Raw genomic sequence first — 20872 nt, forward strand, 5'->3', positions numbered from 1 at the left:
ACACACACACACACACAAAGGAACGGGCAACAGCCTGCGATTGTGTGGCAACGACAGAGGCGACGAGTTCCTACTGTACCTGCATCCTATCATTGTTCTAGCTTCTTCTTATGCTTCTACTTATCTTCAATACCTAGTCACTGTCACTGATCCATCACAGTGCTTTCCTAGTGGTAGTAAAAGCAGTATTAATAATGATAATAAAACAATAACAATAATCATATATAATGTTTTACACACTTTGGTTACATTCATGCTATGACAGGTAGTTACTCATTACACAAGATTCATCAGTTCACAAGTTTAATATCAAACACAGTCATGGACAATTTTGTATCTTCAATTCAACTTGCTTGCATGTCTTTGGACTGTGGGAGGAAACCCACGCAGACACGAGAAGAACTCCACACAGAAAAGACCCAGACCGCCCCACCTGGGGATCGAACCCAGGATGTTGTGAGCCATCGTGCTGCTCCAATGACAGAGACGACGAGTTCCTACTGTACCTGCATCCTATCATTGTTCTAGCTTCTTTCTTATGCTTCTAATGATCTTAAATACCTAGTCACTGTGATCCATCACAATGCTTTCCTAGTAGTAGTAAAAGTAGTATTAACAATGATAATAAAAACAATAACTATAATATGTATTTATTAGGGATTTTAATGTTTGACACACTTTGGTTACATTCATGACAGATACGGTAGTTACTCGTTACACAAGATTTATCAGTTCACAAGTTTAATGTCAAACACAGTCATAAACAATTTTATATCTCCAAGTCACCTCACTTGCACATCTTTGGACTGTGGGAGGAAACCGGAGCTCCCGGAGGAAAGGGGAAGAACATGCACGGGAAGAACATGCAAACTCCACACAGAAAGGACCCGGACCGCCCCACCTGGGACCTTCTTGCTGTGAGGCGACAGTGCTACCCACTTAGCCACCGTGCCGCCTTTCCTAGTAGTAGTAGAAGTAGCATTTATAATGATAATAAAACCTGTAACAATAATATGCATTTATTAGGATTTTAATGTAATGTTTTACACACTTTGGTTACATTCATGATATGACAGGTAGTTACTCATTACACAAGATTCATCAGTTCATCAGTTCACAAGTTTAATGTCAAACACAGTCATGGACAATTTTGTATCTTCAATTCACCTTGCTTGCATGTCTTTGGAGTGTGGGAGGAAACCAGAGCTCACAGAGGAAACCCGCGCAGACACGGGAGAACTCCACACAGAAAGGACCCAGACCACCCCACCTTGGGATCGAACCCAGGACCTTCTTGTGAGGTGACCGTGCTACCCACTGAGCCACCGTGCTGCCCCGATGACAGAGGCGTTGAATTCCTACTGTACCTGCATCTCATCATGCTTCTACTTATCTTAAATACCTAGTCACTGTGATCTATCACAATGCTTTTCTACATGCTGTACGGATTAATAAGAATACAGTGGTAGCTTGTAATTCAACGTCCCTTAAAATCAAAATCTTTGAAACTCATCGCCCTTCGTGGAGAAATTTGTACCCTTAAACGTAATGTTTCCCTTAAACTCGACGTGTTCAGCTTTTCATTTATTTATTTATTTATTTTCAAGTTACCAATGAACAGCTGCTTTGTTCGGCACTTGGCTGGATCGGTGCAGTAGGACGTCATCAAAGTGCGAATATGAGATGAATCTGCATTTGTGTGGAATAACTGTCAAATTTACTCTGAAAGCTCCACATGTATCTGTGTTTAACTGGATTTTTCTCCTGTTTCACTTTTAAACTTGTGTTATAGCTCGGGGTCCTGAGAAATTGTAAGAATTAGCTTTTTTCGAGTCAAAAATGCTTAGCGTAAAAAAAAAAGAAACTTAATAGAAACATACACATATATAACACTGTGTTATTTTCAGTGTATAAGTGCCATAAACACCCCATTGTTTTACATAGGCCTAAAATATATGCAGTTCCACAGGACCATGGAACACATTAACAGGTTTTCTATACATCCTTATGGGAAAAAAATACCTTGAAACTCAATGGCTTTTAAACTCAACACCACTTCCAGAACCAACTGACATTGAGTTTCAAGGTACCACTGTAATATGTTCTTATTACTAGAAGAAACTCGTATGTTTGTATTCGTACTGCAGCACAGATCTCTCAGTGTGGAGCAGCATTACTCAGCGCCACAGCATTCTGCATTATTAATAAAGTTAGCTGAAGAGAATGCAGCAGAGCTGTGTGGGGTCTCTGCACTGTGCCTCCACATTCAGTCTCACTACCACTTTTGTGGATGTGAATTTGGCCTAGTGTTTATTTGTATGGGCAGATCATCTTTGATAAAATACACTTTAACAAGGATCATCTGTTTATAGATGGCAATTTATTGCATACATCTACCTTAGACTTACACTACTGGTCATTCAAAAGGCACACCTAACACATACAGTTAAAGTCACAAACTGATCTGCACCTTTAAGAGACATCTACACCGATCAGCCATAACATTAAAACCACCTTCTTGTTTCTACACACACTGCCCATTGTATCAGCTCCACTTACCATATAAAAGCACTTTGTAGTTCTACAATTACTGACTGTAGTCCATCTGTTTCTCTACATACTTTTTAAACCTCCTTTTACTCTGTTTGTCAATGGTCAGGACCCTGTTAGTGTACAGAGACTGGAACTATTTAATTATCATTATCATGTTATCATGCACAATGTATCCTAATCTTTCTCTAGTCTTTCATTAGTTGTCCTTTTTTATAACATTAGTCTGTTGGCTTTATAAATATAATAAAATATTATACAATTCTCCTCCCAGCATTGACAATGAGATGTTTAAAAATCCCAACAACACTGCTACACCTGATACATTGCAGTATCCCATACGCTAATGCTGACAAAGTACAAAGCATTTCATGGTATACAGTCAGTAACTGTATACCCTCAAAATACATTTGTTACAGTAGGTGTAGCTTTTACAATAATTAATGAATGTATGCACCAGACAGCTGTACCTATAGCTGTACCTCAGTGAGCATATGTTTTAATTCAGGTGGTTAATAATCTCTCTTTTTCCTGCCTCTGTAGGGAATGCACAGAAATAGGCAGATAGCTGCAAGCATGAAGGTGAAAGACCAGCTCTGAGCCAGAGACGGTAGGTAGAGTTTCTTAGATTGCAGACTGATTACAGCAGGTCTTCTTAATCAGATCAGTACTTGCATGAGCCTCATGAGCATCATATTTAAAATAATGTGCAGCTACAACAACATGAACAACTTAGACCTTCTCTTAGAGTTTAACTTAATTTAAGTGACACGTTTGTATCAGGCTATGACTGGCTGTGGGATGTTACTATGAAACCAGTTTCCCTGTACACAGGCACTATTGTGTTCCCATTGGGCTTTGATATAGACTCAGGGGAAAATTCATTCATTTTCACTAGCTGTCAGGGTTGTGATGGGTCCAGGGCCAAGCAGAAACACTGGAATACACCCTGAATCACATTTTTGTAGATGTTTAACTTTATAATTGTTGTAATGTAATATTATATAAAGAGTTTATATTATTATATTTCAGTAATTAGCCTTAGAAACATAAGTTATTACTGATTGGTTGCTGATAAGTGATGGAGAGTCCTACTGGAGTGACAGCTAAATTGGTGAAAATGGGATTAAAATAAATACATTGTACTTAGATAATATCAAGCTTCAAAAACTGCTATTTAAAACTGAGAGAAATTCATTTTATCTGATTTGTAATGTGTTATTTAACCATGCAATTTATATAACATTTAATTACAAAAACAATAAACACTTATATTATATGATACTAGTGTTTCTGTAATTGAATGCAATGTAATTCATTAGTTCCTCCTAATTTTTTATTATACACTGATCAGCCATAACATTAAAACCACCTCCTTGTTTCTACACTCACTGTCCATTTTATCAGCTCCACTTACCATACGTATATAGCACTTTGTAGTTCTACAATTACTGACTGTAGTCCATCTGTTTCTCTGCATGCTTTGTTAGCCCCTTTTATGCTGTTCTTCAATGGTCAGGACCCCCACAGGACCACCACAGAGCAGGTATTATTTGGGTGGTGGATCATTCTCAGCACTGCAGTGACACTGACATGGTGGTGGTGTGTTAGTGTGTGTTGTGCTGGTATGAGTGGATAAGACACAGCAGCGCTGATGGAGTTTTTAAACACCTCACTGTTACTGCTGGACTGAGAATAGTCCACCAAAAAAAAAAATAATTCAAGCCAACATCGCCCCATGGGCAGCGTCCTGTGATCACTGATGAAGGTCTAGAAGATGACCAACTCAAACAGCATCAATAGATGAGCGATCATCCACATCGTTTGACTTTACATCTACAAGGTGGACCAACCAGGTAGGAGTGTCTAATAGAGTGGACAGTGAGTGGATACGGTATTTAAAAACTCCAGCAGCGCTGCTGTGTCTGATCCACTCATACCAGCACAACACACACTAACACACCACCACCATGTCAGTGTCACTGCAGTGCTGAGAATCATCCACAACCTAAATAATACCTGCTCTGTGATGGTCCTGACCACCTGTAGAGAAAGTATGTAGAGAAATAGATGGACTACAGTCAGTAATTGTAGAGCTACAAAGTGCTTCTATATGGTAAGTGGAGCTGATTAAATGGACAGTGAGTGTAAAAATAAGGAGGTGGTTTTAATGTTATGGCTGATCGGTGTACATTAAATAAAGAACAAACATTAAAATAACTATTATTACGAGAAGACCAAAAAGCAGGTGCAATGAGATCAAATAAAAGGAAACACTTGTCACAGATAATGAAAAAGGATCAAAAACTATTAGTTTATTTTAAGTATTAACTATTTAGATAATAATAAAAAAAAAACTTGTATACATATGTGTCCCGGGGCTTTGCAAGAGTTATAAAAACGTATAGGCTTTAAAAAAAGGGTCACTGGTCAAAAAGGATGCAAAAAGGTGCAAGCACCCCTGCATCAAGGTGCTTACAAAATACCAGCTATCCTGCTGTTTTTCATACACTCATACTAGTGCTATGGCAACTAACATGTTATAATCCAGCTCATGTTACCACTGGGCTAAGAAATAATATCTGGTGAGCAGTGGTCCCATGGTGGTCCCTTTTCATTAAATCAGTAGGGCAAATAGGGGTGAAGAAATTATGCCTAGCTCTATGCATAATTTGTATATTTTAATGCCCAACATTGTTACTGACTACAATAATCTGATTTTTTGTTTTCTTTTGACAGCCTTTCTCAGGCAGTACTGAGGTACTCTTCTTTGAGTCATGGCCAGGCTGAACTTTTTTCCATTCAGGTATGGCTTTGACCTGGGCAGTCATTTCCATGACCTTCGACCTCTGGGCACAGGTGCGTCTGGCCTGGTGCTGTCTGTCATGGACAGGCGCAGCGGGCAACGTGTTGCTGTAAAGAAGCTGGTCCTGCACGATGCTGTAAGTATTAAACATGCACTGCGTGAGGTGAAGATCACGTGCCGGATCCAACACGAAAACGTTGTGAGAGTTTATGAGGCTTTGGGTCCATCCGGCCAACCTTTACCCAGTGACCTCACACAAGTCTCAGAAATCTACATCGTCCAGGAGCTTATGGAAACAGATCTGAGTCACATTCTGGAGCAGGGGCCTTTACCTGAGGCCCATGCCACTCTGCTTTTCTACCAGCTGCTGCGAGGCCTTAAGTTTATTCACTCAGCCAACGTGTTGCACCGTGACCTGAAGCCAGCTAACATCTTTATCAACACTGATCAGCTACTGCTGAAGATCGGAGACTTTGGAATGGCACGCATCGTTGATCCGCACTATTCGCACAAGGTGATGTATTGCTTCAGTTATTATTCTGTACTGCAAAATACAAAGTCATGCATATGGAGTAGATAGAACTGTCTTAAGCTTTTATAGGCAGGGTTCCATATGAGAATGTTAAGAGGAAAATGTTCATCAATTAAAAAGAGAATTGCCCCAAAAACTTTTTTAAACCAGCATATAATTTGTAAGCCATTATGTTTATGTCATTGTTATTAAACAGATTAAAGTACTTTATTAAAAGCATTGACTGCCCCCTTCAGTATACATTTGCCCACTTATGAGACATGAAATTGGTCCATCCATAAAATGGGGCAAATATTTTCTTTTGGGCTCCCTGCCATGGATAGCTATGGTATTATCAGGGATCAAACTGATCATAGTGCAAACAATTTTCTGTTGTGCTGCTAAGGAGTCTGCAAAGTTTTGATTAAAAAGATTTGTTAATCACTGCTGCAAAACTACAGTTGAAATATTTCTATAGGAAATAAAATTGATACTGAAGATACATTGAGAAGCTCACCAGACTACATACAACATAACCCGATAAGAGTGCTTGATTTAAAAAATATATGTGGCTAATATAAAAGGCATTAACCATTAGATTTCTTCAGGTTGTAGTTTACAAAAGTAGTTTATGAGTATGTATTGATCTGTGCTAAAACAGCTTTGTTAATTTATTTAAAATATATTTAAAATATTAAATATTTATTTAAAATAAAAACAAAATCAAGCTCAGCTTGTTAGTAAAGAATAACGCAAGGTCCCAGACTCATTTCTGTTATGGCCCTTAATTCAAACCCCATTTCTGATTTGTTCATTCTGTTGAATCAATAAGATAAAGCAAATAATTTAGGTCTTTCACCATCTAACATACATAATACTGTGAAAAGATTCGGGGAATCCAGGGAAATAGGGCAAGGTTATTTTAATCAAACATAGATTTTGAGTGCTTGACTGGCCTGCCTGTCCATCCATCCATCCATCCATCCATCTATCTATCTATCTATCTATCTATCTATCTATCTATCTATCTATCTATCTATCTATCTATCTATCTATCTATCTATCTATCTATCTATCTATCTATCTATCTATCTATCTATCTATCTATCTATCTATCTATCTATCTATCTATCTATCTTTTAACACTGTGTTTACTCCTGTGAGTTACATTCATGGCAGGAAAGGTTTGTGTGGGTACTTTGTATCCGATAGTCTCTGATATTATATGTGTGTTCCTAATTTAATGATTGTAATGAAGTATAAAAGTTTTTCTGTTTTTCCAAGGTTAAAAATTTATTTTATTGTTCCAGCTATGGAGAATTTTTGTCTTTCCCTTTGGCATTTAGGGCACTCAGTTAGTATGTGTTTAATCGTGATGGGTAATTGGCAGGATTCACATTGCAGGTCATTCTCCCCCTTTATCAAGTAGGAATGTGTAAGTCTGGTGTGTCCAATGCGACATCATTTTGTAACTTAATGTAAGAAAAAGTTTGCTATATAAAATAAAATCTTATAATTAGAGCTCACAGTTCACACCTAAATACTGTACTTACTTTCATTTTGACTTTAAAATATTAAAAATGTTGTGGATGGAAATCACTCCAAGAGATTTCATTGCCAGTGATTTTTTTTACCTTGGTAAATGGTCATTCCAGCAAAAAATCAGTCATCTTCATACTATTTATCATAAAGTTACAAATAATCTTAAAAAAAACCTTTTATGTGGCATTTTTAATGTCGAGAAAAGCAGGACAGGTGACAAACAGACCTGATCTGTAATAATACACCTAAGCTACAACTCTATTTTTTGTTCAATTATAGCTTGTTTTCACACTTTCTGATGGAACAGAATCCCACTGTGCACTGAGTATAATGCTTCTCTCTACCTGCCAAGATAAACCAGTATGAATTTCACAATGCTGTGCTTGGATACCTGCTTGTCTACTGCCCATTTCATATTCAGATGACCCTGCTTTGACCCGATTCAAAACAACAACTCTCAAAACTATGTCCATTGTGGACTGACTGTACTACATTTCAGAAGTCTTCTCAAATGTTCTACCTGGTTTCATAATAATCAGTGTGAATCTTGACCTCGACAGTTTCAGGATCAGGATGTGAAAGATTAATGCGGCTCGTCACTGCACCATTGTCCTGCTTTATTATTGCCAGGAGCTCACTGTGTAATATTAGCAGAGCCTGTAAGGCCAGAATGAATAGAGAGATTTGTGTGAGATGGCCAAGACAGAGCGAGTTATCATGGAAGGAAAAGGGGCTCCGCTTCGTTTGGAACAGAGCAGGCAGAAAGACTAGACTTGAAACCTATTCAGCATGAAACTGAAACTGATTCAGCATGAAACCAGAGTACCAGACTCAGATGAATGATAAAGCTGTTTGCTGAGTTATAAATAAGTCATTCTGATGTAGAATGAAAACCTTCAGTAGTTCTGTCAATGAATCTGCAACAGCTATTTTCTGTTCTTGGATAATTTTACCCAGTCCTGCCACCACTACTGTAAGTGGCTGCTTCTTCATGTTTGTGGTCTGGAAAATTTTGTTCCAGACTCTCAGAGGGGGAGACACACATCTTTGTTTAGGACCCATGGCTGCAGGGTACAGGCACCTGGGTATCCAGATGTTGCTACACAGGAGAGAGGATTGCACAGATCACACACAAGTCTGGAGAAATAAACTGTATAAAAGAATAATAAGGTCAGACATAGTTTTAAATGAAAACAGAGGGTGCATCTTTAATTCTTTAATGTGTGACACAAGGAATGAAAGCATTACCCTTACCCTAACCCTAGGTAAAAGAAATTGTCTTGTTTTGCCTAATATAACCTGTGTGTTTACTGAAATGTCAATTTAATGTGACACCAGCTTTTGATAGCTTGCCCAATTGCATAACCAACATCACATTTACTTTATGTTATTAAAATAGTATTTAAAAACATTTAGGTGCTCAGGCGGCACAGTGGTCTAAATCTGTAGACCACCACTTCTGAGATAGAGCACCTGAGTTCAAATCACATCTGTGCTATCGACCTGTTTGGGTGTCAGTCAAAAACAGTTTGCTGTGTCTATGGGAGGGAGTGTCTACCTTATATATGAAACCAGTAGCACCTATACACTGTTTTACACCTCTATCTATCTATCTATCTATCTATCTATCTATCTATCTATCTATCTATCTATCTATCTATCTATCTATCTATCTATCTATCCAATTATCTGTCTGTCTGTCTGTCTGTCTGTCTATCTGTCTATCTATCTATCTATCTATCTATCTATCTATCTATCTATCTATCTATCTATCTATCTATCTATCCAATTATCTGTCTGTCTGTCTGTCTGTCTGTCTGTCTGTCTGTCTGTCTGTCTATCTGTCTATCCAATTATCTATCTATCTATCTATCTATCTATCTATCTATCTATCTATCTATCTATCTATCTATCTATTTATCTACAGTAGTTCAAAAAAATAGCAGTGACTTTAAAAAAGTGAATAAAGCACAAAATCATTATAATAACTTTTATTTCCATAAATGCAAATGCACTGAAAATACTACACTTTCAATTCTAAATCAAAACATTAACTAAATGTAGCCAGTTTGTGTTAATCCTTTACAGAAAGTTAAGAAAAATGAATATTAGGCTGTTCAAAAAAATAGCAGTGCCAGCATTTTTCTTTAAAAACTAAAAAAATTTATCTATAACATGAAAAAATGTTTGAGGTTTCACTTTACTTTAAATTACTGAACTAATATTCAGTGGCATAACAATTGTTTCTGAGATCTGTGTTTCATGGAGTCGACCAACTTCTGGCACCTCTGAACAGGTATTCCAGTCCAGGATGATTAGACGACATTCCACAGTTCTTCTGCATTTTTGGGTTTTGCCTCAAAAAAACGTGTTTCAGACGTCAGAACACAAGTTCTCTCTGGGATTGAAGTCAGGGGATTGGGCTGGTCACTCTATTACCTCAATCTTGTTTGTCTGTAACCAAGATGTTTTGGGTCATTGTCATGTTGAAACACCCATTTTAAGGACATTTCTTCTTCGACTGATATATTTAAATTGATCCAAGATCCCTCGTATGTGATAAATAGGCGTAACACCATGGTATGAAAAACATCCCCATATCATCATTTTGTACCACCATGCTTTACTGTCTTCACAGTGAACTTTGGCTTGAATTCAGTGCTCGAGGGTCGTCTGATATACTGTCTACGGCCACTAGACCCAAAAAGAACAATTTTGCTTTCATCAGTCCACAAATGTTGAGCCATTTCTCTTTGGACCAGTCAATTGGTTCCTTGGCAAATTTGAACCCATTCAGGACACGTCTTTATCTTAACAACGGGACTTTGCAGGAGATCTTGCTGGTAAATTGGCTTCACTTAATCATCTTCTGTACTCACTGGTAACTTCAGATGTTCCTTGATCTTTCTGGTGGTGATCATTGGCTGAACCTTTGCCATTCTGGCTATTCTTTGATCCCTTCGAACAGTAGTTCCACGCTTCCTTCTGCGTCTTTCAGGTTTTGGTTGTCACTTTAAGGCATTTTAGCTGAGCAGCCAATAATTTGCTGCACTTCTCTGTATGTTTTTCCCTCTACAATCAACTTTTTAATCAAAGTACGCTGTTCATCAGAACAATGTCTGGAACAACCCATTTTACCCAGTATTTCAAAAGGAAATGTGCTATGACCAACCTGTGCAACATTTGCCCCCTCCTACATTAAATAAGGGCCAAAATTGACACCCGTTCTTCTGCAGAATGAATGACTTCACCAATTGAACTCCTCACTGCTATTATTTTGAACAACCCCCTTTCAATCAATGCTTCAATTACTCAGAATGAACGGCATGCATGTCCTAATTGTTGGGTTTGTTTTGTTTTCATTACTCTACTACACTTTCAAGTAAATTTTTTGCTATGTAGAAATATCACTTCTACTAAAAACAGTGATTTATCAAGTTAATGGTGTTGGACTGCTATTTTTTTGAACACCACTGTATCTGTCTGTCTGTCTGTCTGTCTGTCTGTCTGTCTGTCTGTCTGTCTGTCTCTGTCTGTCTGTCTATCCAATGATCTGTCTATCTATCTATCTATCTATCTATCTATCTATCTATCTATCTATCTATCTATCTATCCAATTATCTGTCTGTCTGTCTGTCTGTCTGTCTGTCTATCTATCTATCTATCTATCTATCTATCTATCTATCTATCTATCTGTCTATCCAATTATCTGTCTATCTGTCTATCTGTCTGTCTATCTAATTATCTATCTGTCTGTCTGTCTTTCTATCTGTCTAACTATCTATCCATCTGTCTATCCAATGATCTGTCTGTCTATCTATCTATCTATCTATCTATCTATCTATCTATCTATCTATCTATCTATCTATCTATCCAATTGTGTCTATCTATCTATCTATCTATCTATCTATCTATCTATCTATCTATCTATCTATCTATCCAATTATCTGTCTGTCTGTCTGTCTGTCTGTCTGTCTGTCTGTCTGTCTGTCTGTCTATCTATCTATCTATCTATCTATCTATCTATCTATCTATCTATCTATCTATCTATCCAATGATCGATCGATCTATCTATCTATCTATCTATCTATCTATCTATCTATCTATCTATCTATCTATCTATCTATCTATCTATCTATCCAATTGTCTGTCTGTCTATCTATCTATCTATCTATCTATCTATCTATCTATCTATCTATCTATCTATCTATCTATCTATCTATCTATCTATCTATCTATCTATCTATCTATCTATCCAATTGTCTGTCTATCTATCTAGCTAGCTAGCTAGCTAGCTAGCTGTCTATTTTACCGTTTGTGTTTATGTGTCTGCAATAGCATATGTTCTTGTTTCCAAGATGTTTCAAAAAACCTTTCATTGTATATTATGTAGTGACAAATAATTATTCATGAATAAATGAATTAATGACTGTGATAGTGTCTGTAAACAGTCTAGTAGTTTTAGCACATGGTGTCCTCCCACTGCCAATATTTTAATGCCTTTGCAGCAGTATTTTATTTGTATTCGATCCAGGATTTAGTGCTACTTAGAATTGAGAAATCGCTGTCCAAAACCTTCTTGTGTGGATCCAGAATTTGTAGAACAGTACCAGATTACCAAGGTAAGGGATTTTAATAATCTGTAATAACTGTTTTAATTATTGTACATACGTTTTTGGTAATAAAACTACTGATGTGATTAAGGCTGCCAAGGTATTAAGAAACTGGGATGTCTGCCTGTTTTTGACATGAATAAACCCTTTTGTGTTTTCGTGCCCAAGACTGAGTGGTGTGCCAGTGGTTTGGACATGAAGACTCCCTTACATAAATGTGTCTGCACAAGCTGATTGTATCTGTTTGTTTCATCAGTAGGTAGCAGTGGTCTCTTTTGTGTGTATGCACACAGGGCTACCTATCCGAGGGGATGGTCACCAAATGGTATCGTTCCCCTCGTCTGCTGCTCTCTCCTAACAACTACACCAAGGCTATCGACATGTGGGCCGCTGGCTGCATTCTGGCCGAGATGCTAACTGGGCGTATGCTGTTTGCAGGTCAGCTATCATGCTCATGGAACACTTGTCTGTTCAAAGCTTTCCAATTAATGTCAGAATGCTTACCTGGATTTCAAATAGGACAATTTTAGGCAGAAACTTACTGCAAATTATTTGTAAACAATGTTGCAGGCTTCGGCATGATTTACACATCTGGCGAACGTTATATCAAAAGATGCGGATGAAAGCACAAGCTACACCCACAGGGTGTAGAACCCCATTTTCTGTAGTCTGCCGTTTTAACACAAAACAGAAGAAAACAAAGACTAAAGCTAAATGAGCACTTTTTTAAAAATGTTTCCAAAAAGGCAAGTGGTTTGAATCAGTTCAGTCATTTTTGTTGCAGTGGTGTGGTGTTTTGTAATTTGGCAAGATTTTAGAGCACTTTGTAGCGCAAATGGAAACGTTGTAGCAATTTCTTTCAACATAATATTTAAACACTAATTAATAATTTCCCACTTTTTGGCCATGCTTGTATGCAGAGTTGACAAGTGAATTTCTGTTTGAGTCACTGCCGTCCTTACTATAAGGAATTAATATAAAATTGTTAAGGTTTTTGAATTTTTTTAATGCATTTTCTCCCAATTTAGTGTAGTTAATTTGTCTCCCGCTGCTGTTGAGGTGGGTATATTGCTGCTCACGCCTCCTCCGACCCACACACAGCTTTTAGCGGAACCCTTTTTCACCCATGCATTCTGCACAGGCGCCTTTGTATCCGTTAATCAGGGTCCTTACACAGCGTTTGAAGACGCCACCCTCATAGTCCGGTCATCCCGCCCTAGCAGAACCGTGTCTGCTGCAAGCACTGCCAATTATGCCCGCTAGATGGCACCCAACCGACCGGTGACAGCGCCGAGTTATGAATACAGTTATCTTTAGTATTTTTTGTTGTGTAAAATAACTGCTTGAATTTGATGTAAATTCCACATTTATGTCGCATTTATGTAAAATTGATGTACCTTTTATAAAGTTTATTTTCAGAAAGGAAACTACTGAAATTATAACTATATTTAGAAAAAGCGTTTGTGCTTCTCTATAATTCAATGTGAGCTGAATTTAGTAACATCAGTGTTACACGCTGTAGGTGCTCATGAGCTGGAACAGATGAAGCTAATCCTGGATACAGTACCTGTGCTAAGAGAGGAGGATCGGCAGGAGCTCCTGAAGGTCATGCCCTCCTATGTTAACCACAGGTGGGAAACCAGGAGATCACTGCAGGACCTGCTACCTGAGGTGGAAGAAGAGGGTGAGTAAAATTCCAATCTTAATCAGGTCAGTCTAGTGTATTATGTATCCCTGAATCCCACGGTTATTAATACAGTATTTTTCTCTCATCCCTTTTAGCCGTAGACTTTTTGGAGCAAATCCTGACCTTTAACCCCATGGATCGGCTAACAGCAGAAGCTGCATTGTCTCACCCATTTCTGAAGCAATATTCCTGTCCTCAGGATGAGCCTGTTTCCCTGCAGCCTTTCCGTATAGAGGATGAGCTGGAGGACAACCTGGTGAGCGAACCTGACCGCTGGGACAGGTACGGTACTGACCTCATTTACCTATTTTACATTCAGACAGGCTTCAAACTGCATGTGTTGGAGGGGGCATGTATCAGTCTCGCTCTCCTCAATTGGGGCAGGGGTCAGCTCCAGTAGAGAGGAAGCGTAACGCAATTGGGAAAATATGGATGTGTTAAAATCGGGAGAAAAATGCATAAAAAAAGCTGAAGTAACCCTTAACTGGTGTTTTTACTCATGAGGATAACTCTATTTTATTAATACAATTCTATGACAGATAGGATATGACATTATTAATAACACGGCTGATGCACAGTGAGGGTTTGATTGATTAGAACCTGTAACTGCAGGATACAGAATAATTAGTGTATTTAGGCTATTTGTTTTAGTCCTTTTACATTCAGATGGCAGCCCCCTATTTCAATATGTTGAAACATCTTGCCTGTGCACCGTCTGATGTTTTTTGAATCTGGATGGCAAAAATACCTAAAATTATGTTGTTTTTATGTTAATAAAGGACACATTGCCAGTAATCTAGACCTGCCTCTTATCAGAAATGTATGGTACACCATGAAGAGGCGAATTGAACAACAGCAAACAGGTGTTGAACAGGTGAAGTCTCGTAACAAGCAAGAATGGGCAAAAAAATTCCACCTGCAAAACTGCAACAATTATCTTCACTTTCCAAACCATTAACAGGCAGGGTGATGTAACACAGTGGTAAGCCTCTAAATGTGTTAGCAGTAACACAAAGTCAGAATGACAACAGAAAGGAATCAAAAATGACCTTTGAGCTCAGTGACACTGAGGGCTGGTTAAATATAGCAGCATATAAAATTTCCCCTTAATTAGATCTCACAGACTTTCATTGCTTGTTTTCTGTAGCCAGATGGTCTGATAAGAGGTGAAGGCTATTACTTACTGTTCAGAGATAAACAGGTGGAGGTTAATCAGGCTGATCGCCAAGAGGATGTCACTGTTTCTGAAAGAGAGACAGACTGATGGATTAGTGCCCCATCCTGCCCAGTATTAAGTGGTTTGTAAAAGTAAATAAATGAATTATTACCAGGATACTGATGTTAGAAGAGCATTGTAGGTAGTACCTGTCTTGTATGGTAATCTCCAAATATGGTATTACCCATCCAAGTCCAGTTATTTTGACTACAGGACATACTAATGGCCTTCTCTTCACTGCTGCAGTCTTTCCTCTGATGTGTGCTGGAAGCAGCAGGAGCAGTGTGGTTGTATGCAGAGTCTGTCAGAGCTGGGAGAGGCTTCTGAGGATGAGGTTCAGAGGGACCCTCGAGCTGGTTTCTCCTCTTTGATCGAGGAAGCTCAGGTGGACCCTCGCAAGCACTCACACAGCAGCTCAGCTGAACGCTTTCTGGAGCACTCACACTCACCAATGGACAGGCTAAGTGGCCACTACATAGAGATGGACTGTGGGCGATCCTGCGACTACAAGGTGGGTTCTCCTTCCTACCTGGATAAAATAACATGGAGAGAAGGAAAGCCTCAGAACTATTCTGAGCCGAAGCTCATCCTGGACCTGTCCCACTGGAAGCACAACGCCCACCCGTGCACCAGAGATGGTGATGCTGAGCAGGTTCATGATGAGGAACCCAATGACTTGTTCCAGGAGATCTCAAACTGGGCAGAGAGCACACAGCTAGGCCTCTATTCTCCAGGTTCACCTCAGGCGCCTTCTACCCCTCCAAGCTCTCCTCCTTTACCTGTGTCTCCATCCATGCTCCCTCACTCTTTTACACAAACACGGACCCCTTCGCTGCTGTGCACCGCTGACCTTCTACAGCATCCTGGCAGGAGGAGTCCTGCCTCTTTCTTTTCCTCTCCTCCCTCTCTGTTACCATCCTCTCCCTCTTCTCCTACTCCACATTCATCACCCCGATTCCAAAGCAACAATCGAGTCTTGCCATTATCAAGTGTGGCAGAGGAGCATCCCCGTTTCGACCTGGATGTGTTTATCTCACAAGCACTGAGACTGTGCAGTCAAAGTGAAGAAAGTGGAGCTTCTGAGGAAGGTAACACTGACTGTACTTCTGCGATCCAAGAGCACAAGCTTTCCAGAACTCATAGTTCAACACCAGAGGTGCTTAAAGCTCCAGCTTATCACAAGGCGCCCTGGTAGAGCAGCGTTCAGACTAGAGAAACACCCTGAACAGGGTGAATGCTTGCTTAGAGCTTCCGCTGCAAGGTTGCATAGATTTATGAATGTGTTACTTACTTGAAATAATACACAAACCATATTGTGGTTGATGGTGCCTCTCATACATAGCTTCTGAAATGTGAAGCCACCAGGAATCACATAATTCTAAATTAATAGGCATTAATATGGAGTTGACCCCCACTCCCTTTGCAGATATAACAGCTTCCACTCTTCTGGGAAGACTTTCTACAGTATTTCTCTCTCTCTTTATAATTTAGTAGAAAGCCTTCTAAAGAGAGTGGAAGCTGTTATAGCTACAAAAGGGGGTGGGAATGCACAGACATATTAATGTCTATAGATTTAGAATGGCATGTCATAAAAGCTTGTGTAGGTGTCCCAATACTTTTGTCCATGTAGCGTAGCATTGCATTGGCATGTCAGGCCACGACGTGGCCCTCCCCCTGACATGGCTAATTGTGTCTCTAGAGCCGGTGGCACCACCGGGCAAGCATAATGGACTGCTGCGCCACCCAAGCACCTTTCACTTCTTTATTTTTTTTTTTTTTTTTTTTACAGCATTCTGAGTTAAGTGACGTTATTGAACTTCCAGCAATATGTACATTATATGACCGTAATCACTATATATCAATTATTTAAGTGTTAGCAGAGACCCATTTTAATCATACACACACCTCAACATACTATAAATGTAACATAAAAATGCAGTCTTCCGTATTAAAAATTTTACTGTTGTAAAGTTACCATGGTAAGTTACCTTTGGTCTGGTAACTCCTTTAGTAAAGGTAGCATAACATTTCGGGATCCAGAGACTAAAACCTTTTTTTACAATTGTATAATGATATGTAATTTTATGCTTCTTCCATGCATAAAATGCACCTAGTATTCAAAGGAAATTCAGACTGTTTTTACTGGCACTAAATACACTTTGCATAGAAGCTGCTTTTGATACAAATGTACTCCTTACGTTAGTATTTTGGTTGATGTTTGACACAGGACTGTTTTCCAATTTTCACTTAATAAACCTAATCATTGTATTACACAAATTGTGTATTGAATTACTGGTTCAGCATGGTGCCACACAGTTCCAGCATCACAGACTTGCCTCCGGTTACTCTCTGCATGGGTTTTCACCAACATATCGGAATGACAGTAAATTCACTGGCTTGTCTTACTTTCGTCAAGTTTTTTTCTTCTCCCTATTAGAATGACCAAAATTACATACAGTTATTAAGGTGGCACAGTATATAGTGTTGGTGCTTCTTGGTTCAATTTGTATTTGAGAACCCCTAGGCCTAAGATGTCCTGGAATGGTCTGGTTCCCTATCCAGGGTGTACTCCTGCCTAATGCACAGTGCTCCTAGGATATGCTCTGGATTCATTACAAATCTGACAAATGTTTGTTTATTAGGATTTTAACGTCATGTTTTACACTTTGGTTACATTCATGACAGGTAGTTACTCATTACACAAGATTTATCAGTTCACAAGGTTATACCGAATACAGTCATGGACAATTTCATATCTCCGATTCACCTCACTTGCATGTCTTTGGACTGTGGGAGGAAACCGGAGCACCCGGGAAAACCCACACGGACATGGAGAGAACATGCAAACTCCACACAGAAAGGACCTGGACCGCACCACCTGGGGACCGAACCCAGGACCTTCTTGCTGTGAGGCGACAGTGCTACCCACTTAGCCACCGTGCCGCCCTTTCTCCCCATTAGAATGACCAAAATTACAAACAGTTATTAGGGTGGCACAGTATATAGTGTTCCTTTTAAGCCTTCCTTTTGGTGTATTTTCCGAGTTCTCCTCTGCCTGATTAGGTTTCCTCTGCTTTCCTTCCACCTCACAAAACATCCATGTGTAAATTAGCCCTAGGTGTAGGTTGACCTAAGCTATCCTGGCTGGAATGCTGTGTTCCTGCCTCTTGTGCAATGTTAAATGTATAAAAACAGTACACAGTTGTTATTCCTTGTAATTTTTATTGTCATAATTTAATTAGTTCAAAACGCAGACAACTCTCACAAAGAATCCAAAAAGAAATGAAACAGTAATACAGTACATATGCAGATAAGGGTAATATTTTTGTCTGAAGAGGGTACCAGACAGTTTTGAGCATGGCACGAACAGCATGGCAGCACAGGAACGACACTAACAGGCAGCAGCAGAGGAATAATTGCATTCGCTTTAGGTTTTTTTCTGGCAAATAAATATGAAAATCAAATGCATTTAATAGGTTCACAAAGGGAAAAGTCAATATATTGTCACGCATAAAATTGCAAACTTTTCTTTTTAATTCTAACTGGACTGCTGCTCTGCACAGTTTTTATTTTATTTTATTGATATGATAGTGTACAGGAATTATTTGAACCCAGGTGATTTCTGAACATGATCAGTATAAAGCTAAAGAAATAGTCATTTGCACTTGTACCTAATAATGGTTGTAAATCAAGGTTAAATGCTACCATCTTGTGGCCACACATGTTACTGCAGCCCAAAACAAACTCGCATTGTTTACACTATCAGCAGCAGAAACAGCACATTAAATCACCTGCTGGTGTAGGTTATCTTACAAAAAAATCATTAGTTGCTGTGTCTAAACTGAGCTCTGCGTGTTCGTCTATCTGGATACTCTCTACAGCAAGAAGGAAACCGAATAATCAAGTGTGCAGAATCTCACTAGTTGAGCGTAATAAACCCTTACCTGAATGATACTGTTACATATTGCATTTATTACCAGAACATTACATTAGTACACACTATATGTGTATCAATTTCTCAATAGCACGTTAGTCTCCTCTAGGACAAGTTTTAGTCCAGTTCACTCACAAAAAGTCAGCCCTCGAGGTAAATACAGATGTAGAAAAATATAGTTTGAATGATATTTATATAGCTATTGATTTTTTTTAATCACACCTACCTATACAGTTTTATTTCTTTTATTTAATCTAAATCTTACGCAGCAGTGTAATAAAAGTAACAATAAAATCACACCGCTACAAACCCAAACACGAAATGACATGACATCTCGCACTAGTTCTGGATATTTCATACATACATTTATAGTAAATAGCTTTGTCATTTTAGGTAACTGTTATGCGTTATTTCTAAATGTGATAATGTAAACACCACAGTACGAAAGTTACTGTATTGACAAACAGTAAAGCACAACATTACAAGGCAAATGGCCACTGAAGCATAGATTTGTTCTTGATGATACAAAAAATATTACACACTCACAGAGGGGAAAAATGAACACTTTGCATTGGTTTAAAGATGCCACATGTTTTTACAAATCAGGTGAGGGTTCAGAAGCAGAGCATTAAACCAGCATCCCCATGCCAACATCAGTCATGTGATTATATAAACACTGTTGCCCTACCCTGCGTCGACACCAACAGGCAACACATTGCTTACATAGTGACATTTGACTGCAGTGGGTGTGTAGCTGGATGTTACTGTTGCTGAAAAGCTTTTATTGTACAATCTTAATAAAAGGAAATGCTAATTGTACATAAGCCACTGTGCACCTGTTGTAATGACCCCAGGAAGGAAATGGCAGTGATTTTAGATTCCGTTTCATGTTGTAAAGACAGTATGACTCGAAATCATTACATTACGTTCATGCAAATGAGTCAGACACATTGCTTGTCGCCCAAACATTTGCAGACTTAACTGGAAATAGTCGCCTGTTGCTTTGTGGCTCTAGTGTGAACCAATCGTACATTAAGGCCATAAAATTAGTAACTACTTTTATCAAAACAGAGCCAAACAATCAGTAACACCCGACATTGAGCTATTCATGTTACCTCATTTAATTTACCACTTCAAAACAGGTTAATAATAAACTTTGCCATGTTTTTTAAACCTCACTTTTTATTCTGACTTAAGTGTATCTGAAACAGCAGATCCACATAACATTTGCCTCATGCTATGTGTGGTTACAGACAGTGGGATTAAACTAAATTCCTGATAAATGTGTCACCCTTGAACAAAAACTGCATTTTCTTAACAGGATGTGCAAATGCTGGTGAAAAAGGTGTTGGAAGCATGTGTGTTTGTAACCCCTTTCACATGACAATATGCTGGTAGTTAAAACCCTATAGAGTCTGATGCAACAATGCTCAGGGAACATCAACACGTTAATAATGATGTCGAAGAGTTAATAAAGCTGAAAACTTACACTGCATTTAAAGTAGAGAAATGTCTGCAACCACCAACTATGTTGTATCTAATACTGCTTTTTTCTGGTAGCCATATGATACAGGCTGCATCTGTTAGAAGTACATTAGCATATAAATGCAGCCTTACAACAGTTTAATATTGACTAGAAGCTACCAACCTGTTTTAGTTTGTTTAAAATTTGCATCCTGACTTACAAACTTGCTCCAGTCATAACATTAACATACATGACAGGAGTTAGGTTATTGTACTAACGACCTGCTAATTATTGGGTTTTGAGTATAAAAGGGGCTTGTGTGTGTGTATCTAGTGTAAAGTAGGTTTTGGCTCCAGTCGCACTATTAGGCATTAACTTGGCATCATTTTTGTTGGGTTCCATTGGCATTGCACTATAATTTAATATTTTGGCATTTTTAACCATATTTTCAGTAAACAAATACTTTAGTATTCCTGTCTGCGAGACTTCACATGGAAACAAATTAAAGCAGGAAATAAATGCTTTTAGTTGTAATAAGAAATACTGAT

General features: G+C 38.6%; 1 protein-coding gene across 1 annotated transcript; it reads left to right on the forward strand.

Moving 5' to 3' along the window:
• The first annotated feature begins 3132 nt into the window (after nt 1–3132).
• Nucleotides 3133–17175, forward strand: mapk4 (mitogen-activated protein kinase 4). Its single transcript, XM_062998324.1, has 6 exons — nt 3133–3160; nt 5290–5870; nt 12316–12460; nt 13545–13706; nt 13805–13991; nt 15172–17175. Exons 2-6 carry the CDS (start codon nt 5328–5330, stop codon nt 16118–16120), a joined length of 1986 nt encoding a protein of 661 aa, XP_062854394.1. The 5' UTR covers nt 3133–3160; nt 5290–5327; the 3' UTR covers nt 16121–17175.
• Nucleotides 17176–20872: the final 3697 nt, after the last annotated feature.

The sequence above is a fragment of the Trichomycterus rosablanca genome, chromosome 7 (genome assembly GCF_030014385.1).
Source record: "Trichomycterus rosablanca isolate fTriRos1 chromosome 7, fTriRos1.hap1, whole genome shotgun sequence".
NCBI lineage: Eukaryota > Metazoa > Chordata > Actinopteri > Siluriformes > Trichomycteridae > Trichomycterus > Trichomycterus rosablanca.